This window comes from Harmonia axyridis, chromosome X, assembly GCF_914767665.1.
Source record: "Harmonia axyridis chromosome X, icHarAxyr1.1, whole genome shotgun sequence".
Taxonomy (NCBI): domain Eukaryota; kingdom Metazoa; phylum Arthropoda; class Insecta; order Coleoptera; family Coccinellidae; genus Harmonia; species Harmonia axyridis.
In genome coordinates, this window is record NC_059508.1 from 14,218,920 (window position 1) to 14,246,325 (window position 27,406).

At 32.1% G+C, this 27,406-nt stretch overlaps 1 protein-coding gene across 6 annotated transcripts; it reads right to left on the reverse strand.

Moving 5' to 3' along the window:
- Window positions 1-175: 175 nt before the first annotated feature.
- Window positions 176-27,190, reverse strand: LOC123686518 (ELAV-like protein 3). Of its 6 annotated transcripts, XM_045626715.1 has the most exons (8): window positions 21,021-21,097; window positions 20,888-20,958; window positions 16,172-16,629; window positions 13,505-13,608; window positions 11,143-11,296; window positions 10,704-10,742; window positions 9,204-9,435; window positions 2,303-7,748 (listed from the first exon to the last, which is right to left on the reverse strand). In XM_045626715.1, the coding sequence occupies exons 3-8, from the start codon at window positions 16,371-16,373 to the stop codon at window positions 7,424-7,426; spliced, it is 1,056 nt and encodes a 351-aa protein (XP_045482671.1). In that variant the 5' UTR covers window positions 16,374-16,629; window positions 20,888-20,958; window positions 21,021-21,097; the 3' UTR covers window positions 2,303-7,423. The 6 variants fall into 6 exon arrangements, with proteins under 6 accessions (XP_045482676.1, XP_045482674.1, XP_045482671.1 ...); XM_045626720.1 differs by lacking the exon at window positions 2,303-7,748 and adding an exon at window positions 176-460 and having other exon boundaries at window positions 20,888-21,144; XM_045626718.1 differs by lacking the exon at window positions 2,303-7,748 and adding an exon at window positions 1,499-1,736 and having other exon boundaries at window positions 20,888-21,144.
- Window positions 27,191-27,406: the final 216 nt, after the last annotated feature.

Below are 27,406 nucleotides of genomic sequence, written 5' to 3' on the forward strand. Positions count from 1 at the left end.
GTAAATAATAACTTTATTTTGCCCAATTTCTTTTTGCTACAGATTTTCAATTATTAGGATAATGAATTATTGGCTAATGAAAATATTCTAGGCCATATTGTTGACATATCTGCTTGAAAAATATCATTGATACATTATATGAAATGTTACACTTAGACCGCACAAAATAATGAAATAAAGTATTTGATTATATATTTAATGTTTTATTCGAACTCCAATGATAAAATACTATGATTTTATTTCATACATCTAAAGGAAATATTTAAGTAAATTTATTCTAATATCACTTTATGGAAAAATCACGTTATTATTCAAACATTCAAAACTAGTATGATTCTCTTAATGACAAAAAAAAATGCATTAAAACTAAAGGTTTTGGCAGTTTCAATGAAAATTAAAACGACAATGTGCAGAACTAGGAGCATATCCAGGTAAACACTGAATCATTGATCCATGATTGCTGAAACAAATAGTCAAAAAATAATCAATATTTCAAAAAAAATTGAAAATGGACACTTGAAGCTGAAATACCTCATCTCATGCTAAGACAGTTCTTTGTGCAACTTCCTATTAACTAATTTAATTTTTAAATAAATTAATGATGAGAGCACAACACAACTGTCCATTTATACTCAGTATCATTATGGACAAATCTACATGTGAAAAACACACAGTGGAAAAACTTCCAAATCTATCATATTTCTTTTTAAGTAATAAATAGAACACATTGTTCATTCCTTATTTATCACCATGAAGGAATTTAATTTCGATACTCACCACAACAAAACAGAAAAATAAATAGGGAACTCTTAAAGCAAATCAAAATTGTTTAAAAAAAGATCAAGAAAGCAATGCTGTTCAAGCTAGGAAGTTGTTTGAAGAGATACCACAAGATTAAATATTTAGATGAAAACAAAACAAAATAAAGAAAAATAATAAAATAAAACGTGTCGTGGAAAAATACTGGAGGAATAGGAATAAAAAAGTAAATGGGTTTCGACTTGAACTCAATGTAAACGTAGCTTTTATATTTTATGTGAACTCATTTATTGTGCACAACTTAATAATGCAGTTTTGCACAAGTGCACCTGCAAACATCTTCATTCTAAAGTATGTGATATTTAGTGTTTTTTTTTAACTTGTTTTATATAGTCTTGTTAACATGTTGCTCAAGGTTTAAAAGCTTGTCAGTATATCCATAGCTATAATACATTTATCTTTGAATTGGTCATTTTACACCGTAGTAATAAATCAGGTTTACTAGTTGATCACTTGGCATAAATAATAACTTTATTTTTCCCAATTTCTGTATGCTACAGATTTTCATTTATTAGGATAATAAATTATTGGCTAATGAAAATATTCTAAGCCATATTGTTGACATATCTGCTTGAAAAATATCATTGATACATTATATAAAATGTTACACTTAGACCGCACAAAACAATGAAATAAAGTATTTGATTATATATTTAATGTTTTATTCAAACTCCAATGGTAAAATACTATGATTTTATTTTATACATCTAAAGAGAATATTTAAGTAAATTTATTCTAATATCACTTCATGGAAAAATCACGTTATTATTCGAACATTCAAAACTAGTATGATTTTCTTAATGACAAAACAAATGCAATAAAACTGAAGGTTTTGGCAGTTTCAGTGGAAATTAAAACGATAATGTGCAGAACTAGGAGCATATCCAGGTAAAGACTGAATCATTGATCCATGATTGCTGAAACAAATAGTCAAAAAATAATCAATTTTCCAAAAAAATTGAAAATGGACACTTGAAGCTGAAATACCTCATTTCATGCAAAGACAGTTCTTTGTGCAACTTTCAATTAACTAATATGATTTTTAAATGAATTAATGATGAGAGCACAATACAACTGTCCATTATTTATTCAGTATCATTATGGACAAATCTACATGTGAAAAACACACAGTAGAAAAACTTCCAAATCAATCATATTTCTTTTTAGTAATAAATAGAACACATTGTTCATTCCTTATTCATCACCTTGAAGGAATTCAATTTCGATACTCACCACAAAAAAAAAATAAACAGAAAAATAAATAGGGAACTCTTAAGCAAAACAAAATTGCATAAAAAAAATATCAAGAAAGCAATGCTGTTCAACCCAGGAAGTTGTTTGAAGAGATACCACAAAATTAAATATTTAGATGAAAACAACACAAAATAAAGAAAAATAATAAAAGAAAACGTGTCGCGAAAAAAATACTGGAGGAATAGGAATAAAAAAGCAAATGGGTTTCGACTTGAACTCAATGTAAACGTAGCTTTTATACTTTATTGTTATCGAGTTTCAACATGGAAAAGTACAAATATTGCATTACATCGACTTTTAGCCTGGAATATACAACAGTATCATGTTATTCGTTCCATGAATTTGCAATATCCAATGGTCACTGTTGCATTAAAAAATTGGCTAGCTTCCAGGTTTATTTTTCTTGACTATGCCAAGACCTCTAGAGCTTAACTGGTAACTGTATATCCACGGTAAACTCCAAAGTTCACCATACACAATTTTACCCGTTTTACTGATTGGATTTCATGTTATCCAATTTATTTCACAAAATATTTTCGGGAAGTAGAACATCAAATTTACACTGATTCGAAACTTTATACATATCACTTTTATCCACAAGGGATATTGATTTACCTCGAATGCTAGTATTGCTTTAGTAAATCTTGGAAGTTTTCGATGAATGGTTACAAACATTGATTTTGTTAAACATACAAAATGAACTTTGATGTCTACCTGAACAGGCGATATACACCAGTATGTACCAGTTTCTAGCTTCTAGATTAAATGAACTCATTAACAGAACAGTTACTGATCTTTACTATCCAACAAGCTGATATTCAGCTTACACAGCCATCCCAAACTAGAGAGCAGACATCTTTTACATCAAACTCATGAATCTGAACTAAACAATAGAAGATCAGTCTACAATGAGCTAAATCTAATAAGCTTCGCTACACCCGTAACTTCAAGAACTGATGAATGTCAATTTAACAGTATAATATCATATACAAATCATGGAATCGGTGATTGCTCGAAAATAAAAATCATTTTGCGATATTAAAAATTCTACACAGCACGTGAGTATTGAGTTTCGTACATTTTATCTAGCTTATACAAAGTGAAACATTGTGCAAACATGTATATTACAAATGAAATATTGGTGTTTCTGTGTTTGTAGGAAATTGAACATAGTTGTGTATGTCTTTTGATCACAAAGTCTGAGTACATTCATTATACATACATGGGATTATATCAATAATCAATGAGGAGATTTGAATTGAAATGGCAAAAAAAAACTTTTTACATAATTATTCAGTTCAGTTTCCCTGATTGAAGGTACCACTCGGGCCTTGAAAGTCGCTTAAGAAGCCTAAGCTGATATGGTTACCGCTTACAGCGATTCAACACGCGAGTTATCGATGCAGAGATATGTGCAACTGTCTACTTCGACTTGTTTACTATTCACCGCCATAAATTTGTAAGAATTCCCATTTCAATTCGAATAGCTTAAAGATTTGGTATTTCAATCAAAAATTTGAGGGTAACGCGATATGCTTGTAAAATTTCTACAATTTATCGTTTGCAAGAGGTCATACTTTTGATAAGCGAGCAACTAGTTCGAAATGGGACATCCTACGCAGTTCAATGGAAGTTGAAGTAAAGGTGGCATTGAACTCTGAGGAATTCTTCTCCCTACAAGGTACTGTCAGAGGTCATCACTGTACAAACCTTGCCCTTAAGTTTTTCAATTATTCTAAAGCTAGGAATTTTGTTAATAAGAAATTTCTTATAATAAGTTATTGCATGAATTACAGTTGAGGTACTGCACTTCCTAATATATAACCTCTGTACATATACTTTTTGCATTTGTATCAATAAGTTAAAAGTATAATAAACACGGTGCACTATCCAATAATAAACGTTCTGCCCAAAATTTGGAATTCCACTTGAAAACATGACAAATCCACCCATATAATGAAGAATTAAGAATTTTGCATTATTGCCTTTTCTTATTTCTTTGGTCACAGCCACGGCAGGTGAGATTCATGATAAAACAAAACACTCTCTTCAAATAATTAAGAAATGTAGTGTTGCAAACTGATCCATTGATTTAACTGAACTGAAAATATTAATGAATCTGTGATCATACGAAAAAGATTAATGCAATAATGCTGGCTTTAAATAAGTGAAACTTCCATGTGGACACTGACAATTTTGGCCAGTACGGTCTTTAAGTAGTTGGCATTATATGTATACATACAATATCGCCACTGATTGATATCCTTAAATAATGGAATGCATATCTCGTCACAACAATATTTGAGCTATGGGCCTTATAAGGCGCCAGGACCGGACTGAGCTGAACAGCACCGTCCAAAGCAAGAGAACTGAGGGCTTTCCCAAAAAGAGAATCAGTTCTCATGCTTGCAACACAACAGCTACACACATGTAGAAAGTATTTAACCAAAGAAAATATATATGTTTGTAATGTAACATAGGTACTGAACTATCTTACATTTACACTATAGATCTACACAATACACAAAGAGATATTCCTTATGTCGAAAAATACGTAATACTTGTACGTAATCATTATAATACATCTGAATTATATCAATTAATATTCATATACATATCAAAAGAGACAAAAGCATTTATCTGAAAGCGTAATAACGGCTAGTAATTAGTTTAAATAGAAGCCTAGATGTTAAAACAAGCAATGTAGTGATGCCCACATATTTGGTAATTAATAATTATCATTTTTATAGATCGTTGTTCTGTAAAATGGAGTTACACTATGTTTTTACCATTAGGCCAGTTTCATCTTTCACCATTAAGTATAAACTATTTATTCAAAACACTGTTACCTAACAAATAAATGTCGAACAGTAAAAAAAATGACGATGTTCATATGGGTGACTTCCGCTTTGTTTAGAATTTGACCCCTCATGTCTTACATTTATGTATTTTAAATATTACTTTTGTTTTCCTGAGTTCACGAATATTTTTCTCCTCTTATTTATTGCACATGAATTTTTTTCAAATGAAGATTTTTTCCCTGGGATTGCACATTATTCAGTTCACCTGATATTTTTATTATCCCCTTGTCTGTTTAAACAACTGACATTTTTTCGATATTAGTCTTTCTGTGCTTTCCATTTCCCTTTATACATTTTGTATCATAATAACTGCATATGTATCTCATTTATACACCTCCCTATAAAGTTCCTCTGAACATCTGACAATTACTGCAAATAAAAAATAAATATTCTTGCTTGTATAACCCGAGTATCATAATTAAATGATAACAAATGATTTTTGTCTCACTTTCATCACTGCAGAAGATTATCTATAGAATCACTTTGAAATTAGAATTATTCTACATATATGGATTGCGCCAATATATCACCTCCAATTTATCTACAGTTGACTTTTTAAAATAATTAAACTCGAAAATTTCGAAGATATCCTCCTTTAAAATTTTTGAGTTCAACGAGATGAGGTAAAATGTTTATTACTTTTAGAATGTTGGGTGTCTTGAGAACTTTCCAATCAAAATATCTCTTCTGTGCAAACAGATTTTGATACAAAATAACTTTAGGAGAGTTGAGAAAACTGTGCGTATCACTTGTGCATGGATAATAGCGCCAATATCGACTAGTAAAATGCGAGTAAACGCTTGGAAAAACATATTCTCTAAAGGTAAAACTGAAAAAAACAAGAAAAATCAAATCATAAAAAACTTTAATTAATATGAGTTGAAACTAATAAACCAAACATAGTTTCCTTTAAATTAAATAAATAATTGAAAAAATACAAATTCTGCAAACCAAACCTAAAGAAAAAATGAGGTGACGATGAAATAAAAATAATACTTTCAAATCAAAATAAAATAATAAATAACGATGATCGGTCGTATTATGTTTGATAAAAAATAATGTACCCTTCAAGTGATGAATAATCAAAATTGAAAAGTGCAATATCTGCCTTGGCCTCAATAAAACCCTTTTAGGCATATATCAAACGAACCGCAGTTATAAGCAAGAGAAATCGGAAAAAAATCACAAACACACTAAGAGGATAATAGAACCACGATTCATTGTAACAAAAGGATTAAATTTGATAGATTTGTTTTTGTGAGACTAGATTTTCAACTCAGATTTATTTTTATGATAAAAAAATTGACATCGAGGATGAACTCCTTAAGATCCTGATATGCTGTGACCGATTCCTATACAAAGAAATGGAAATTATTTGTACCAATCACAGCATAGGGATCTATAGAAAATAATCCTTCAAGTATAAATATACATGTATATATATAATATATATCTTCTTTGATTGACTACAATCTTTGGTTTTGGGTGTTTGGGTGATTGGCAATTTTTAATCACAATTCTTATTAATTCAATATTTCTCGAAATAAATCTGGATTTAACGTTGAAATTAATTTAAAATTTTTCTTTAATAACCTGAGTATTATATTTTTCATGAAATTCTGTTAATATATAACAAGAATGTAAATCCATTGTGTTACAATGTCCGTCCACAAAGCGAACACAATAAGACTTGAGTGACAACATGGCTCAGCCCATCAAGCTTGATAAAGAACAGAACATTTGAGGATCCGCATGAAGTCACACTACGACTAGCTCATTTTGTAAATACTCGTTAAATTCCACAATTCACTACATATAAATACATAAATTATACTAAACTGATTATAAGTAATACACCATGATCTTACACAGAGTGCAGTTATAATAATAAATACTATACGAATAATTAAATGTTTATATGTATATAATAATACTTAGTTTTCTTTGGGTAGTTTTCAAAAAAATGACAAAATCGAATGGTGATGGCACAATGATTACAAATCAGATCTTATAACGTTTGCTATAGGAAATGCGAATGCACTTTTGACTAGTTTCGTAGGTAAGTACTTAACTTAAGAGTAGAGATGCGTTAGAGATCGTCGCGCTTTCTCGTTATCAAAAAAATTAGCTATTCATTATTGAAATTCACTAGGATTTGTGCCGATCTGTTAGGAAGGACTTTAGGTTAAGATGTGCTCACACATTAAACCCAAGTTGACTTTTTGACTCAATGCTAAAAAATATGAGAATACATCAGACACCAAAAAATATGACAACCAAGGATCTAAATCGGAATGAGACCCGATCAAAAATTTCAGTTTTCAATAACATTCTAGCTGCAACAGTAAAACATGCTAGAGGGAGGATATCGATAAAGATTTCTTCGCATAAATTTTAGCACCAACCAACTCGAGTTGAAATTTTGTTCCGAGAATACGCAACGATTAAAAACGCACTGGAGACGGCCTGAAATCATCATTTTGGCCAATCTATGTTGTCTTGGTCTTGTTCGTTTTGAAGCTAACCTGTAACACACGGTTACCAAGCGTGTAACCATTCAACGACTGAATGGCAACTACCGCCTCATCGTAGTTTGTCATCGTTACAAAGCCGAATCCTTTACATTTGTTGGTTTGTAAATCGCGTATCACTTTTACGCTCTGTACGGCACCAAATGGACCGAACAGTTGCCAGAGGACATTCTCCTCGGTTTCGGGGGCTAAATTATAAACGAAAATACACCACCCAGACCCGTTCATGGCATTGCCAGGCAACATTGAATTGGTTAACAGATCACCCGCCAAAGGAGAATATCTGCAATGGAAAAACAAATTATCGGTTACCATCCCACCTTAGCCAAACACAGAAGACAACAAACATCCAACAAAAAAAAAAAATTCTACAACAATCACAACAAGCTACACAAATGTCCCACCAGATATCACAACTGACAACACATATTGGCAACCGACAACTAAATCAATTTTTAACACCACCCTAACGATACCATTTTTATTTCAATAAATTAGAAGTAAAATTGTATTTTCTTAATGCACACTTTGAATTTTGATTTGCATATTTATTCCCTAGGTTGTGAACAGCGTACACTTTTTGTTTTATGTTAAAAATTGCAATTGCAAGTTTGTACGTGGTCAAAATAGAAAAATTCCTATTCGTAGGAGATTTAGATGTCTCTAGATATTGTTCGATGCTTTTCGTAGGTTGAAATGATAGGATATAATTGCAGCGCTATCTGCAAATGTCCAGTTATTGTATCACTTGATATTGGTATGACCAAAGTCATATATAGCACCAGTGTTTTGTGGGGCACCTAGATTTTCTTTATATTTTTCTGAATGATAAGGTTTGAAAAGTTCTTTCTAACTAAGGGTATGGTCCAATGTTTGACGTAACCTGCTTCATATTAACGGACTGTTGACACTTATCAATGGTCAACTAAATTTTTCATTGACAGAATTTTGGGGGTTATAAATGGTTGATCTCTTTAAATTTGTAAATAACTAATAGTTCTTAATGGCTCTGAAGATATTTGTTTCATATTAAAATAATAAAGTTTTTGGTGTCAGATGTCATGGAAAATATTCATAAACAATAATCAGAAAATTGAAATGGCAACTGCCAACTGGAGTTTGCGTGGTTACCTCACCTAACCAGAATAAAAGTACGGTTGCTCTGGTGACAGATTACTCACCGCAGTTTGAGGAGATAGTCACAAGTTTTTGAGGAATTTGACATATACGGACTACCAACTTACTAACCATAGTAATCAAGGTGATATACAGACCATACCCTAAGAGTAATTCTGGGTGCCAGACCTTATCGAAAAGCCTGTTTTACATTCAGAAACATACCACTGCATTATTCTTTATTTTCCAAGGCATTATTTATGACTTGATAGTTAACAACAATGTAAGCTGTTCACAAGCAACATACTGACCTAAGACGTAGAGCAAATATAAAATTTATGAGGTTTTTCTTGTTTTCATGCAGTTAGCCCTTATATTTCTAGGGAGAGTTTCTGGGAAGGATTAGTATTTTTTCCTTTCAACGACTACCACTATCGGAACACAACAATATGATCCTACTACAACGATTTCCTATCCATACCGATAAGAAAACCTAATATAGACTTGGTTCTGTTTTTTTCACATGGTTTCGAGTTTTGTCCATATTCATATCGTTCATATGTCAATTGCCAGATTTTGATTCACATGCAGAAAAAATAAAGAATAAACAAAATCAAATTACCTGAATCGCCCTGTTGGATGATGGATTGGACCAGCGAATCGTCTTGTTGTTTGTGGGGTAAGATATGCTGCTAGTGGTGGAATTGATTTATTATTGTTGCTAGGGTTATTTGCGAATTTTACGGTTATGGGTTCTGTGGAACCTTTTGGTATTGTACCATTCAATTCTTGGATTGCACGTTCCGCTTCTAGACGTTGGTCGAATCTTATGAATCCAACCCCCTTAGAAAGACCTGAATGAAAAATATGCATATAGTTTTTGTACCTTAAATGGCCCTAAACCATTGCTTTTATATGCTCCTGAGAAACCTGACAGTCAAAAATAAATCGCCAACTTTTCACCTTTTTATATCATTCCTACTAATTTAATATCAAGCAGTAGAGCATTCAACAAGCATGTGGTTGAAAAAGGGCCACAATTATCGAAGAACTATTTTTAATTTAGATTAAATTGATCTACGTCACTACATATTAACTGAGAATAAAGAAGTTCCAACTATATTGGTATTTAATGTAAACATCATTATTGAACTTTCGGACATATATTTAAAAAGAAAAATATATATTTGGGAACAGCAATTCTCAATTAAGCTATCTAGATTTCAGATATTTAGCATGAAATCTTCGATAGCATTGTAAGTGTACAATTGTGAAGTGATTGCTCTGCTCTTTAAACTGAAAACAATAAAATAGCAACACAAAATTACATGCTATGATGCAAAGTCACAGATCGTGTATCAAATTAATAAAAGAAAGCCAATGTAAAACTGAACGAAATAAATAAAAAGACACAAAAATATATAAATTCAGTAAGAAACAATAGGATAAATTTTTAACGAAAACAAAATTTTCGTCACTTTATTATTGGGGGTAGAGAAGTGCATTTCGTTATGTTTAAATGTTCAGCTGATCCATAATATCATTTTAACGGACAGTGAACACCGAGAATGCACTGTATTTTGCGTTCAGCCTTAACACTTCCTTTTATTAATTTTTGAAAAAATATTTTAATTGGCCGGTAATCAATGACATCTTTACCAATTTTTCTCAAGATGCTCTGTATTATTGAAAACTAGACACATTCGGATATCCAATGGTGACAGAAAATTCCGACTACTGAAAATATAATCCATATGAATGAATGAAACTCTATATTTTGTTGCAGTCATTAATAATAAGTAATTATCCATTACTCTAATTGAAAATAAAATTAGAAGAGTTTGTGAAATTGCTGCTTCGATTAATATTTCGATAAGCAACTTGCTTTCGGTTGTATTGCCAATCTGACTGAATCCACAATAAATGTTACTAGACGTCACCATTCGATTGTCCTACTGATTAAATGAACTACTAATTTTTGAAACACTCTTGAGAAACACTGAACTGGCCTTTTATGAATTTAGCATCCAAAACAGAACAACCAGATAGTGATTGGTGAAAATGAGTGGTGTTGAATTTGAAGTAAATGTGTTAATTAAATTGTAGAATTATGGGTACGTACCAGGCAAATTTTCTCCGTCCCCCATGACAAACTGACGTACTAGGAAAAAGAAGAGAAAACGAAAAATATAGGTAACAGTTGACAAAAAAATTAAACGACTTCAGGCACTTCGGTGATAGACAAAGAACACCTTAGTGGTGAGAGTCGCTATTAAAAATTGCAGCAATAACTATAACAACATTAAATCATAACTATGCATTAAAAAAATATAAAAACTGGAAACAACCTTTACTAGTCGTGTGAAACATACTGCAAGATGTTATGTTAACTGTATGTATGTAACTTGTAAGTGAGGCTTAAATTTTATATAATAAACAATACATTAAATGTTGGCAATTCGAAAATGAAAATAATCAACAGAGGAAAGCAGGTATTTTCATGACCCAAAATTTTGCCTCAGCTTTATGTGTAGCTTTAGTGGTACTATATTGATTCTTACCAGTAATATTATCACACAATATACGAGAAGTGATTATGCGGCCATAAGGACTGAACAAAGTTTCTAGATCTTGCTGGGTCATATTCTTTGGTAGACCTGATACATACAAGTTTGCACCTTTGATTGCTTCTGAACTGGGCCTTGCAAAGGAAACCTAGAAGGGAAAGTCAAGTTAGGCTAGAAACAGTTGAAAAGCGACAACATTCAAGTCTATTCATCCTGTAGAACAATTTATAGCATAGGTCAATATTAACATCTTACAGCAGAATCTGCATAATTACGTTTCGATAAAAATCGGAACAGTGTTATCTCAATTAAGTCATTTATATTGAGTATTCACAAATGAGATAAACATCACACGCAAAAATCAATTTCGAAACTACCTAAAGCCTTCTTTCAAAAATGTCTGACATGAACTGTTTTGAAATAAATACAAGGAACTACGTGATTACAGGATAAATATCCCACTATCATGCAAAATGATAAATAATCACATCAATTCAAGATACCTATAACCATAATTGTTTATAATTATAAGTTAACATGTATGAGGTATCAAAAAGAATACGAATTCTAAAAAATAAATGGGATGATTTTTTTTGTTAGTTCTACTAGAAGATAAGAATTAAAGTACATTTTCAGTTCATGAGCTAGTTGAGAAAAGTGTTTCATTTATCCTTAAATTTGCGCAGTATCATTATCAATACCAATTTCACATAGAACTTAAAATTACTATCGTTCCAAAACAATTGTTTACAAAAGAAGGCGTTGCATAGTTGTCACAATTTTATAATAATAATGAATATTCATTGAGTTTATCGAATGAGGTTCAACATTGAAACGTATTTGTTGAACATTTTTATAACATCTCGTCACAAATTCACCTTTTCAAAGCTAAAGTGTGGCTAATGCTGAATTCTTGTCTTTCAAAACAATTCGGTTCTATATTTATCATAAATGCAAGCAATTATTCCACCCACAGAAAAATAAACAAGACAATGATTTTAGTAGGTCAAGAGAGATTATACAGGGTGGAGAAAAACTATTCCGGTTATTTATTTGTCGAATTTGTGATCACTTTCGGGATTGAAACAATTTATTGGTCGCCGATTCCAACATTTCCGTTGGAAAAACGCTTGAAAATGTTTTCGTGTCAGTCTGTCGGTCTGTATGTGCGCAAACCTTTGTAACAACCTCAAGTTTTACAAGTCTCATCCGATTCTAATGAAATTTAGTAAGGTTATTCAGTTTGGGTCGAAGATAGTCGCATACAATATTCAGTTCTTCCGGGTAAAGAATACGCCTTGAGCATGCGCAAACGTAAAACTCTTAGTTCTTTATTATTTCGGGTTCTGCAGATACGATTGGGATGTATAGGATCCTATAGGAATTTCAGTGCTTTCAGCGTTGCGCATGCGTAAATAAGAACTTTTGTGGAATGAAATTGATATACAGGGTATTCCTAAATTGGAGGCCAAAAAGAAATTGAGAGGTTCGCATAAACATGGGCCCGCCAACACTTTGTTATACCTGTTTATCAAATCTTCTTTACAGATTAGGTGAATAAGTACCAAAATTTAACTTATTCGTCACAGTTTACTAACTGGATCTTTATAATAATTTGTATTTTCCCGAGGATTACTAGAAAATATTTTTCTCAAAATCGCTAGCAGATACGACAACACTACAAGATACCAAAAAGTGCAGTTCTGGATCAGAGTTTCTTTTTTAATTTTCCTAAACTACCAGTGGTCCACTAAAAAAAAGTTCTGGAGGGAAGAAGCGGGCACTGTTTGAGAAAAAAATATCACCCTGTTGATTTGATTTATAAATATATAAGAATAAATATATAAATACCTTGTGAAGGGAAGGTGCTGTATAAAAAAAAATTGAAGGAAAATTATACTTTAACACTATTTATCTCGAAAACAAAGACAAGAATCTGTCATTTTCGTTTGTATCTCCAATTTAGGAACACCCTGTATTGTAGAGTCGTAAAGGGATCATTTTGAGAATGAACGACCAGAAAACATAGAGCTTGTTTCTTTAAGGGAAATTATTTATGCAATTGAAAACATTAAAGCAGTTATTTAGATTATTATTTAGATGGCCCAGTTGACCGCCATTTAGTCAAAATAATATAATAATCGAAACCAATCGAAGAATAATATAACAAATATAATAATAATGAAACATTGAATACGTAAAATATATATGTAGAAAACTCATAACATTATCAATAAAATCAAGCAAAAGACCTGAAAAAATATAGAATATAACAATAAAACAAAAGTCTACTCGAAAATGTAAAATTCCGAATAGACTTTTTGAAAAAATCGAAATAAAATATGGCGGTACTTGCCTTTATGGTTTTGTTTTGCAATCTCAAACCATTCAGGGTATTGATAGCTTTTTCTGCATCTTCAGGTCTATGGTAATTCACAAATCCATAACCAAGTGATTGTCCTGCAAAGTACAGGTCGTAACTTCAGACAGGTTTCAAGTTACGAAAACCAATGGAAATTCAGACAAGTGTATAATGTGTCAGTCAGTTTTGAAATCATATTAACTTGAAACAACACGATCAAATTATAAAAACATGTGTAGGAAGGGTTGGAACTAGTGGCAACTGATCCAGATTCATATAATACCATTAAAATATATATGTATTGAAAAACATAATGACTATTTTGATTGGGAGAAATGATGAATACAATCATTACTAACTACACATATTTGAATGCAGACAAAAAATTTCAAATTAACAACAAAACAATGAAATTCATTAAATGAGGAAATTGAATCAACTGTTCTGTCGATTTCCTACAGTAAGTAAGGTCATCCGTAATTGAGATCTTTGCGAATATATTAAATAAAAAAAAAGATAGTTTCGAAGCCTTCCGGCAAATATTAGTGTTCGAGCAATCCTAGTTTTGAGTTTACCTCTTCTAAACTGGCGTTTCTAAAGCGAATGGATCGAAACATTTTTATTTATAGACATTATAATGTATACTGATCGTTTGCCAAAAACATTTTCTCTATGGATTTCGCGAGTTTTCACCAGAAAACCTGTGCGCTATTTCCTATTACAACATACAGCGGTAAATAATGTGGAAAAAATTTAATTTCATCGATAGAGCCAATAAAAAAGCGAAGGAAATTACAGATAAGATTAACTTAATAATAATAATAATAATAATAATGAACTTTATTTCCACAAATAGAAGTACAAAGATATACTTCAGTTATTTTTTTTTTGCAAAACCTCATTCGATGATTAATTTTTTTTACAACCCTGATTTAGTGTACAGTTATAGTTGCTGGTTGTTGAAATTTCCATTTTACTGACTCATCTTGTTTTGGAACCAAATGAAATATCAAACATTCATTGCACTCGATCAAGCAGTAATACTAAAATATTTTGACGAGATTATTAAGTTTAATGGAAACAATTCTGAGGTTATCTCAGCTATTGGAGCTTGATTTACCTCAACCAGCTCAAGACACAATAGATCATACGATCACAGTGCACTCACTTCCAAAAGAAAATGATCACACAGTCCAACAACTTTTTTCTTGGTGTATATATTAATTGAAAAGTCCCCGGTCTGATGCGGAGATGGCAGTGCTAGTATTAAATCCATACGATTTTTAGTTAGTACCAACTTTCAAACGATACGTGTCAAAATTTGACAGCAGTCCGACCATTACTTTGTGGGATATTGCGTTGTGAGTGTAACTACTTTTGTTATTTGAAAACAGATGAAAAAAAAAATCACGTGCTGATAAAATATTGCTTTTGAAGGGAAAAATACAGTTGGAGCAACATCTTCATCAGAAGAGGGTGTCACCGACGAAAAAATCAAAAAAGTTCACAAAATAATTTTGAATGAAAGTAAAGTGAAGTTGTTCGAGATAGCAGACATTGTGAAGATATCATCTGAACTTGTACATCATATCATTCACGAATATTTGTACATAAGAAAGCTGAGTGCAAAATGGGTGCCGCGCGAGCTCACAATCGATCAAAAGCAACAACGTGTTAATGATTCTGAGCAGTATTTGCAATAAACCTGAATTTTCGCGTCGATATGTGACAATGGATGAAACATGGCTCCATCATTTGACTCCGGAGTCCAATCGACAGACAGCTGAGCTGAGTGGACTGCACACGATGAACCGAATCCAAAGCGAGGAAAAACACAACAGTCAGCTGGTAAGGTTATGCAATCAGTATTCTGGGATGCGCAAGGTATAATATTCATTGATTACCTCTAAAAGGGCCAGTCCATTACCAGTGATTATTATATAGCGTTATTAGATAGTTAAAAGGATGAAATCGTTAAAAAACAGCCCCATTTGAAGAAAAAAAGATGCTGTTTCATAAGTACAATGCGCCGTGTCACAAATAAATGAAAACAATGGCAAAATTGCATGAATTGGGCTTTGAATTGCCTCTGCATCCACCGTATCCGCCAGATCTGGCCCCCAGCGACTTTTTCCTGTTCTCAGACCTCAAAAAATGCTCGCTGGAAAGAAATTTAGCGCCAATGAAGAAGTAATCGCCGAAACTGAGGCCTGTTTTGAAGCGAAAGATAAATCGTACTACAAAAATGGTATCGAAAAGTTGTAAGATCGCTATCACTGTATCGCCCTCGAAGGCAACTATGTTGAATAATAACATCGAATTCTGCCAAAAAAATGTGTTTTACTATGTTAGACAGGGGACTTTTCAATTGGCCTGTTAGGTTGATGATGATTTCGTAAGTTTTTGCATGTTAAATACAAGTTTTTTTTGTTGAATTCTAATCTATGAGGATGTTGATGAATAGGACTGTTAAGTAGCCTATTATTCAGCGAAATCTCAAGAACAGTTAGCACCAAAAGGTGTTGGACTGTGTTATAACCACAGTGTCAGATTGTTAGAAACGTGACAGTATATTTTGGACAATGAGTACAAGTAGTATTGTAATAAGAGCGGTATTAATCTGTTCAAATTAGGGATGATAATAAAGCCACGACTACTCACCAGTAACTTTATCCCTAATCAATTTACAGCTTTCTACTTCTCCTATACTTGCAAATAGTGACCTTATTTCTTCTTGCGTCATAGTTTGCGGGAGGTAGTTTACGATGAGGTTGGTTTTGGATTCCTCCTGGCTACCGACCTGGTTGACATTGCCGCCATTCTGTTGTCCAACCACATTGGAGTCCAAGCCATTAGACATCATTTTGCACTAATTTAATTAAACAGTAGAACACTTTTAAATTCCTAGAAGTTCGCTGCCTTTTTTTTTCTTCTTGTTAAAACTCCTCTTCTTTTATATCCAACGAAGCGAGCTTTTCAGTGTATACTTCTTTCAAAATTCTAAATTTATGGTTTTTCCTTTGTTTTTCGTTTGTATATAAAAATCAGGTTTTTTTAAAGCTTTCGTTTCTCTTGTTTAATTTAATCACGACTTGTTCGCTTTGATTACAAAAAATAACCTGGAAAGAAAGAAAACAATATTAAAGCTTCATATGTAACTAGTAAACTGAAGGAGGATAAAATGACAGGGCAATAAAAAAGGAAGGCCACAAATTGATTTTTTTAAATTATTTCCACCTATCTCACATAAAAACAACACGTGAAAACAATCATTAACTTATATTATCCTGATGTTTTGAGTACAGTAAAAACATTTTCAAAGTTTGTCGAGACTCTCCACATGTTTTTTTAACTAGATCAATTCCAAACGATCCGTGGATTTGACACACAACTCAAAACATATGGAGGTCTACTGAATCGATAATCAATAAAATGTTTTTCCTCTATTTCAGTATCGTAATGAGTTCATTACAGTACTAAAAACAGTGCTGTAATGAACCCATTAAAGCATTGTTTCAGTTATTTTTTTCGTTTTGTGGTTATCTATACTGGCTTCAGATCCTATCAAATTTCGACACACGTCAATTGTCAAAATGATTCAATTTGGATATAGTGAAATGATTTGCAACATTATTCGCAATTTCTCTTATTTCTGGTAGTGTTAAATCGATTTCGTCAGACATAATTCACGAATTCAATGCGTAATTATAAATTATTTCAAAATTCGAAACGTACGATTCAAATTCTGTAATCTGTCAATTTTTGTAACAGTCACACCAACTGCCAAAATACAATACAAAAGTCACTACGATGTATAATCTGAATTTTTCATTGAATTTCGACAATATTTCACAAAACTTGACTGAAATAGAGAAAATATCGTCTAATACTCGTTGCAGAAGCAATTCCAACACTCATGCGTTCGAAAACTTGCTCCTTTGTCACGCAACTAACAAGTTTTAGAATAGTATATTCTAAAACATTAGAATATACTATTCTTGGTTACTCCTATCATAAAAGTTTTGGATGTCATTGTTGATTCTTTTTCCAAATTAGAGTTTCTAACAAATATACCCAAGTCTACAAAAAAGTTCGAATTCCATTTGTAACAAACGTATAGAGAAACTTCAATTGCTGAAGGTCATCACCAACTTGTAACGACGTTCAAATATCAGAAAAAAAAAGTTTCCATTATAGGTACTATCGGAGCATGAAAATTGTAAGCCCAGGATCATAACGTTTGAGATGCACATCAAACAAGTACTGACAATAGATGTTTCCGTCAAAAACAAATACGTTAACCTTGAATTTAATCAACGGTAGGTACGTTTGTTCCACATACAGGGCCTATTTTTCAACTGAAACCTAATATATTGAGCTTCTCCATCATCAGAAGGTAAAATAAGATTTTTTTTAAGTTTCGTCCAAGTTCTTTTCTGGAGAACATTCAGAAGATCGTATAATTCTTCAACTCAATCAGCGAATTTGATCTAGCTATTAATGAACGAGGATTCTGACATTGCCCACCCAAGTGCTTTGCTGTTTTATTTTAAAGCAGTTCAAAAGCTGGCTATTCTATGTACGACAATATATCAAAAGAGGCATTTCAGGAATTACATTCAGGAAAAGAATTAAATTGAGAGTTCAACAAAACTATGCAACACTCCATCTATCAATACCTCAAAACTTGAAGGCTTTCTGTTGGCATGGTATCAGATTTTGTGCAGCGTGCATCACACGCATGTCAATTGTGATAATTGGACGTAACAATCGGTAAGATGGCAAAATGGGTTCATATTATAGAAATATATCCACTTAATATTCTAATTAGATTCGGTGTTTTTCATTAGGTATTGGTCTATTTTATATCCATTTATGCACGTAACAAGTAATCAACGGATTTGTCTAGGCGATAATATTGACGTAACACAACACAAAGAAGCATTTTTTAATCTTTTGTCTGCTAATACATTCACTAAAACGGTTAAAGACAATTTGGAGCAACATTTAAAATTTATTTCATTGCAATCCGACCAAAGTGAAAAAAGTTATCATCATTTGAAGATAGTACTTCACGCGCACGAAGCTGTGGGTAAATGCCAGAGTTAACCGAAAATTCAACTATTTAACTTTCACATGGAAAAAAATTACCGTACGTTCTGATTTGTTTCGAAGAAGCTAGCAAAACCTCCTGACTTCTATCAATTTTTTTCGATATGGAAAATGAAAATAGTTAATTTTTGAGTGACCTAATTATTGTTTTTATTCATCATAATAGTAATGGTTCAAGATAACAGTCTGGCTACTTATATCGAGTCCGTGAAAAAGCCGAAAATAAATCGCTTCCAAAATATCACCACGTGCTCTAAGTACATGATCAACGTCGAATAAGAATGAAACTGCAAGATTAATTACTAGCGATAATGTTTATAGCACCGCCTCGGAATGTGCTTAACTATTTCACTCAAATACATCGATATTATTCACCAGTAATTCTTGATATCTCAGAAAATCGCTCACAAATATTTCTACCTCACAATTTATAAATTGTAATTTTTTTTTGAGTCAATACGAATTAAGCTTTCGAAATTAATGGATCAATATGGTTTAAATTTTGAATGATAAACATTTAAATTTTCAGTTTCCTATATAGAGCTTTTTTCGGAAACCTAAGCCACCATTTGCATTAATACTCCTAGTTAGAAAACACTATCCACTTTTGAAGGAAAAAAACCAAGGAAACAAAATTGGAAAAATCATTTCTCGGAAACCTAACAACATCTAATCATAAAATTTAAATCTTGTAGGTAATTGCTTTACTAAACAGTAAACACGATATTTTTTACAGTGATGTCTTAGCTGTTATACTTCCAGAATTATACATTTTGAAATATTTAGTATTTCGAAACGTATGACCAAGAATTTGAATTATTTCTTTGAATCTTTCCATTTCGAGATGTTATGAATAAAACTCATAGTATCGTTCAAGTGAAATTGTTTTACCATTTTTGGAGTTTAATTTTTTTTATTTTTCAGGTGAGCTTGATCGACAAGTCCACAACGTTTTTGGAAGGTCCTCGTAAAAGGGAATAAGCAGTTTTATCATTCTTTTATCTCATCGAGAACATGGAGCTTATCAAAGTTTTTTCACCGCACTTTATTATTTTATTCACTTCCCGAATAGTTTCTGAAAGATTTTTGGAATAAAATATCAACAAACAGGAAGCAATAAGTAATTACACATTCTTATCGTTCAGGTAAAAATGCAGAACTAGTGAAATGATACGTTGCAAACAACAATTTCATTACCGGTAAAAATAATCGAATAGCTCATAATTCCTAGCTTCTTGTTTACTATCGAAGCTTTATCAAAGGTCTACTATGCAACAAATACAACTATCGTCTCAGAAAGCTTATTAAGAAATATTTTCAAACAATAATGATATATTTATCTAATATTAACATATTTTCATAAGAAACATGGAAATTATACAATAATTCATCCAAAGCCCTAATAGTTTCCAATATAAAAAACCACGGTAAAACTATTATATAAGTAATTACATTTTGAATGAAAAAAATTTGTTATTCAAGTGTGAAATTAATAATTTTTGTGAATTTAATGTTATTTTTAACTTCATAAACTTTATTTCATGAATTGATAAAGAAAATTATTATTTAGGAAACCCGGTCTTTGTTTATACTATCCAAGACAAGCTACAAAAATACAAATCCCTCAAATGGAAGTGGTTTGAGTAATTTTCTTCCCTTATAAGTAATTCTCACTGTCTGTTTTTTTATGCAAATGGCTTTTAAAAAGTGCTATGCAAGAAAATCAATAGCTTCCCAAACATTTTATTTGATGGGTTTGATGAAGAGCATCAACTATTCTCATCTTAATTTTAGCTCAAAGTATACACACTCTATTTCTGAAGAAATCATCTAAACAGGCACCGACCTTACGCCCTATATAGTCTAAAAATATACAGCTCGAATTATGTATAGGAAAATCAGGAAGCTAACTTATAAAATCAAATGGTTTTCAAATGTTTACAACACGAAGTGTACTATAAAATTTTGAAGTATACCATACCCTAGTTTAATTTCTCAATGATAACTGAAATAAATGGAATAATAGAAAAATACCTGTTTATTTTGTTAAAGAAAAAAACAGTATTCCTTCTTTATAAGTTGATTTAACACATTTAGGACACAAGAATTAAAAATGATAACAATGATGTTGGAACCTTCATCGACAATATTTTTTATACGTTCTTTAAATTCAAGTGAAAAATTTGACGTTTTCGGAAAGCAAGGTAGGTATGAGGGTTCTATGCTCAGGTTAAGAAAAATTTGAATCCAATTGAAAACACTTACCAAAATTTGACATAAATGAACCATATGATTAAAACACAAGGTATGAAGTAATATAATAGAATAAGAACGAACTGAAAAAATAAAACTAAACAAAATGAAAATAAAAAGAAAAGAAAAAAACACCGGCACGAACCGTTAGTATTAACTTCTATTCCTCGACTAACACTACATACTCGATTGTACTATTAATTTACATCTGAAACATAGAAGACGTCGGGTCGACGTAAATAAGCGAGCTAGGGTCAGACAAATTTCCACATCCGTCAACTGTCGACAACAAGCAGACGACAGAATCGGATAATGTTTTTATGAGGAGGGGTCTGGTCTGTGCTCCATACATCTCGCACGCGCGACCGTATCGATAGAATTCTATGAAACTAGGGCTGGGGTTCCATATGGACAAAGGAACTTCTTTATACGAGGGGTAACCAGAATTGAATTTACGGAATCCAATTTCAATTCAAAGCATATAAGCCGATCGGAATATTGTTTCTGCTTTTTTGATGATGGTATCTGATGAATTAATGGATTTAGTTCGAGAATTCCACTTGTTGAAGTTTTTTTGGGGAAAAATCAAGAAAACGAAGTTACGTAAAGTAATATTTCGTTTTTTTTATTGGAATGCTTGCAATCGTTGTTTCTTTGAACCTTAAGGTTTTATTTCAGGTGAAAGGATTGATTTCGGATGATCAGTATTGTTTTAAAGATACTATGTAATATAAAATATAGAAATTGTTTTCGTTGAACAGACTCAACTAAACTTGCCCTTTCCCCTGATATTCAAATTTTCCCCTAAGAGAACCGCCCTAATCCGTTTCGAGCAATTCGAACCCTAAAAAACCAATACCGGTACTCCAAGTCAGCCAAACCACTGGCTTTTAATATAAAACGCACGTCCCCCTTTTGTGAAGTAACAGCTGATCCCTTTTCCATAACAATAATACATTTTTCTTTTAAACGACACGTGTCCATCGTGCGAAGGACCATAAATCTTCATTTGTTTTCAAATTTATTCTCTGGATGAAATGGTCAAATCGTAGAAATAGCACATTTGAAACCGGTTCTGATCAAACCCTTCATCATACTCTGTATACAGAAAAAAATGGTTTGCATTTCGAAATTTGAATTTGAATTTGAATTAAACAGTTTTTCATTTCATTTCGAATATGCATATTGATTTCGCAATAGCAATCTGTTTTTATGCCTCACTGATCCGCCTAGTTTAAGAATTCGATTTATTTAAACACTGCACATTTTGAATTAGATCATCAAAATATAAATTAAAAAAATTTCAATGAATATCTAGTGTTTTTTTTTCAAATTCGAATTAAAATTCAAAAATTCATTACTTCTAGGAGTGATGTAGTGAGGGTATTTTATGGAAAAATTATTTTATTCAGTATGATAACTTCGTTGTTTATTTTCTGAGTGACTATTTTTTTGGATTTTGTTTACTTGATTTTTACATTTGATCTTTTTTTCTCTGACTTTTCCAGAGGATTATTGTTGGACATAATAAACAAAAAAGATGAAAATATGAAATTTATTTCTCGAAAACTAGATGAATTCGAATGATATCGAATAAAATAATCAGACTTATATTCATTTTCAAATGAATTGGAATATTTTCTGTATCGAAGGGATGTAAAATACTTGTTTCAAATTATTGAATTCAATTTAAGTGAAAATTATGAAAACTATTATATTCAATTCGGAGCATAACTTCCATATTGAACGTATCAAATCGTATCGAATGTAATATCATTTTTTTCGTTGGAAATATGAAAAATTTCAAAATGATTCAAATATTAAAATGAACTGTAGACTCCCCACGTTCACTGCAAGAAAAATTCTTATCACATACGAGATTAATTTACATTCACGGATCAGGCAATTTTTTCGGAGGGGGATGTTACCACATGATAAAATTCGGCAACGCTGCCGATATAAGAGAGGGTGAATAACTAATTTAGCCAACTGCTGGTTAAATAGAATCGTAGGGTCTAGGACCCAACAACACCTGGACAATTTCTAGCCAGATGTATTTGAGGCCATTCACCCCACTTTGTCTTTATGGTAGGTATATCCCTATTGTGGTACACTGTCTCAGACACGTTCGGTATATAACACTTGTATGATCAAAATAAACACCCGATTGAATTTCAATATTCAAATTTTTGGGACGATAACTTTACTGGCGACCCTCGTAGAAAGGAATCAGACGCGAGCGGTGTTCAATATTAAAATAATAACAACTTTTCGGCCTATCAAGCGCTTTCTTTACATATTTTTATCTATTATTTATGTTTGTATATATTTTATCTAATTTTGATAACGGATATTGAAGTTACAGTGTGATAAATTGTATTCTATAATATATGAGGATTTGGAAGTTCAGGATTTTTTGTTTGTGGTTTTTTGAGTTAGATATATTAGATTTTTAAGCTATGTGAATAATCGCCCTTCTCTCATGAAGAGTCACCTGAAAACGTTAGATTTTAGTTTTTTTTCATGAAACTTTGGTTTTTCAAATAATTTGAAGCCGGTTTTTTGATAAACTTTTTTTCGGAATCTCTGAGAGCTGAGAATGAAACTAAGTACATAATCTTAAACATTTTCAAGGATCAATTGAAAAAAACCATAACTGAAAAACTTTTGAACGTAGATATAGAAAATTTAAGAGGTTTAGATTTGACTAAACATATAGAAAATTAAATTTGTTTCGAATAGTCTATTCGATGAATTTCTCAAATTAACTCCGATTATTCTGTGATGTTTATTGGGCAGATGAAATTCGTATGAATATTTCTCAAAATAAAAGGCAATAGCAATAAAAAAGTTAAATTCAAAGAAGCCTAACATGGCGTTAGTGATTTCATTTGAAAATGTACACGACTGAGCGTTTGTTTTCATTTTAATAATGAATTTATTATTGAGTAGAAGGTATTTTAATGTAAAGATTACTCTGACTCATTACATTTTTACTATAGCCATTTATTTGAGGTTAGAATTCAATGTTGTTTCACTACCCCTGCTCAAATTTTGAAAATAATAAGAATTACGTGATGATAGATTTATAATTTCTTGAGTGTGTATATGAAACGAATGTATATCGTTTTTGAAAGTCTAATCTATGAATCTATGAGGTTGCAAATGAAGTATTGACAGTTTTTTTCATACAATTAAGTAGTCTATTGTTTTTTCGAGACAAACCCCCTAAAGTGAAGTCAGAATAAAATGTTTCTACCCCGGAAATACAGGAACTGTGATAACCCTGAGAGTTGTGAGATTTGATATCGTTAAATCTAACAAAGGGATATAAAATTACAAAAATGAACTATGAACATAATGGAAAGGATATAGGTTACAAGCGGAAGCCAGGTGAATATTCGTTACGTTATATTGCATCTCACCCTCCAGTGGCGTGTATAGTGAATACTACCAAGTACATAAATCTAGCACGTGACATTCGTCTAGGGTCCTACCCTTGAATGGCTGAATTTCTACCAGACTGATAGACCCATGGATAGACCACATCAAATGTGAAAATGGCCAAGATTAAAAATAATCATCATAATTTTTGCATGCTCGTCTTGTGTGTCTGTGATTGCACAAAAAAAACTTTCGTATGAAAAGAGCTAGAGACAATTTTGGGTAGGTTTGAGATCCCACTGGTTGAGCCAAAGCTTTCCAATGGATTCTGTATTATAAACATCGAAAATTATTTTTTTGCAATTACTCAAAAATAACCTTTCGGTTAGATTTAAACGTTTTGGTTGTAAAATAACGACAGGTAGACATATGCAAATTTATGTGAGAATTGTTCTACTAGAACAATAAAAAATGTCCTATTTGAAAGTTTAGCATCTTAGAAATTCGAAAAAATGAGATATCTAAAAATTCAGCAATACAAAGCCTCAAGTCTGAAGTTTAAATTATGTGGTTTTTTTCAGTTGATCACAAAGACATCACTTTTCAAATCAGATGTCAGTTTGACATCTAACATATAAATGGAGTGAAAAAAATTGAAACAGAGTAATCGCGTTTTTTGGTAACATTCAGAAGATTCAAATTAGCAGTGTAGTATTTGTCCCAGCGTTGAATTCTAGATTCGATTCTGTTTTAACTTTCAATCATTTGAGATAAAATATTTCAAACCCTTTGTAGAAATCGAAAACTGAAAAAAATAATCTGTCTGACTGTCATCTGAAACTAAAAGCATACAAAAATTGGTACATTGCTAATTTGATACAAAATTTTGAGTGCTATATATCAACGACTTAAATTTAAAAAATAATCAATTTCCTTAAAGCTATGCAACAAGGGAAAATGACAGATTCCTTGGAAAGTTTTAAGGAAAAAAGGTCCCGCAACATGGGCCTGCAAACGCTTGCTTTTCGAAGTACAGGGTGTTTCTTTTAGTCCTATTTTTTGCGATGATTATACCACTTTATCGAATCTTTATTGATCTTCGCTACAAATTTGGTAAATAAGGACCAAAACTTATAATTAATCTATTCATCACAGCTTACCAACTTAATCTTTAAAATAATTTAGATTTTTCGAAGGATTACTAGAGAATTGTCTGAAATTTTTTCACGAAATTGGTAGCAGATAAGACAGAACTACAAAAAACCAAAAAGTGCAGTACTAGACCGAAATTTCTTTAAAAATATCAGTGGTCCACCAAAAACAAGTGCTGGAGGTAAGAAAAGGGCACTGTACCAGAAAAAAAACTCCCTGTAGATTTCTATTCAAAATGAGCATATCACAAGCTGAAAAGTTTAAAATGGAATATCTATGCAAAATTTGAGTTAAATATCTTGCGAAGGGAAGGTGCTATGAAAAAAAACTTGGAAAATCAAAATATAACACCCTGTATCCTGAAAAAAAAGCATTTGGAGCCCATGTTTTTAGATTTTTCTTTATAAAATAATCCGAGAAACCTGTCATCTTCGTTTGTACCTCCAATTTAGGAACACGCTGTATAACAGTTTCCTAAATCTTTTTCGTTTTCAGTTTAAATTATTTCGTATTCTATGTTTAATCTGTGGGCCCTAAAGTTTTATTTATCCACAGGTAACATTCTTTAAGGAATACTACAGCATCTGGTTTCATCTCAAATTGCAATTGATTTCTAGTTGAATAAACTAAAATAAAAAAAAATCTACAAATAGGACCGTATGGTAAAGATGGTTTCAATTAAAAACCATCTGCAGTTTGAATATTACTCATTTAATCTTTAATGTGGCTTAAATCATATGAATTCTACAACTAGTATACGACTGGTATAATACTAAGTGCAAAAAAGTCCAAATATGGACGAAACACGTCAAAATTCCCAACAAACAATTGTAATTTGATTCGAAGCATTCGAAATATGCTTGATTCAACTCCGAACGATCGATACTCATGAATGACTCAGCTTGCATCCCATTTATTTCCTGGAAAAATAAAAAAAATACGCGATGCAGATTTTTCAGGGATTCCTCCCATTCATCCTAAAAGTGGCTGTGAGCTCCATTGTTGAAATTGAGACATGAAGCAAGAAAGCACGAACTGGCTGTTGGTACGCATAAAACCCGGACGTTCAAAGTATTGATCCACAACTCCCACCACAACTTTCAACCCCTAGAACTCGTGGTGTGTTGTGAATTGAAAATCCCGAATTCTCATCTGAACAATGAACCCTAAATATGTCACAGGGATCATCTTCATCTCGCTACACCCACCCGAAAAAAAAAATTCGAACTTTCCAATGACCCAAATAAAATTTGGGTTTCTGGCCGGCAAGGTGGTGGATAAAGTGCATGAATTTTTGACTTTTTTTTGCATATTTAGGCGTGTGGCAAATATTGGCAGTGTAGAAAAATGGCGAATTGAATATGGTCAAAATTTAGGTGGTGTAGGTGGGCCAAATATGGTTTAGGATGAGTTTGAGAAGGTGTGGAGAGGTTGGTGTTGAAGAAGTATGAGTAGAGTGTTGTACTTACCACAGCAAAACGGAATCCAAACCTGAGACAACTTAGTTAAAGAACGAGTAATAAAACTGCACGTACCACAATGAGTGCAAGACGAAAAACTCGAAAAAGTACTTAATAAGGATTGCACTTAGTTTTAAATATCGTATTTAAGTAATATAACGTCTAACAATGCAGGGTTATCAAGCAAACCTAAATTACCATGAACGAAAACAGAAAATCTGTCAATGAATTACAAAATTATTTCGATATTATAGTACTGGTATAAATACAGTAGCAAGAATTATTAGTAATAAGTAATTATGCAAGGAATGATATTATTACATAACGTACACTACCAAACGTAACACAAGTGTTATTCAGAGAGTGCAATAACTAAATGGCGCTTTGAGGCGCTGGGACAGAGGGTGTAGGCTGGCTAGGGGATGCTTGATGTTAGCACGGGTCGATAAAGGCTGCGCAAGGTCCACTGTGTCCTGGAAGGACGCTCGCACACGCTGTCAGTGGTGGCTCATCCCTTGCTTTTCAATTCATATGT

Coding starts and splice junctions, on each gene's coding strand:
- LOC123686518 (XM_045626716.1), bottom strand. CDS start 16,373: ATGATGTCTAATGGCTTGGACTCCAATGTGGTTGGACAACAGAATGGC. Junction 13,609..16,171: donor GATTAGGGATAAAGTTACTG/GTGAGTAGTCGT, acceptor TGTACTTTGCAG/GACAATCACTTGGTTATGGA. Junction 7,749..9,203: donor CATCCAACAGGGCGATTCAG/GTAATTTGATTT, acceptor TTTCCATTGCAG/ATATTCTCCTTTGGCGGGTG.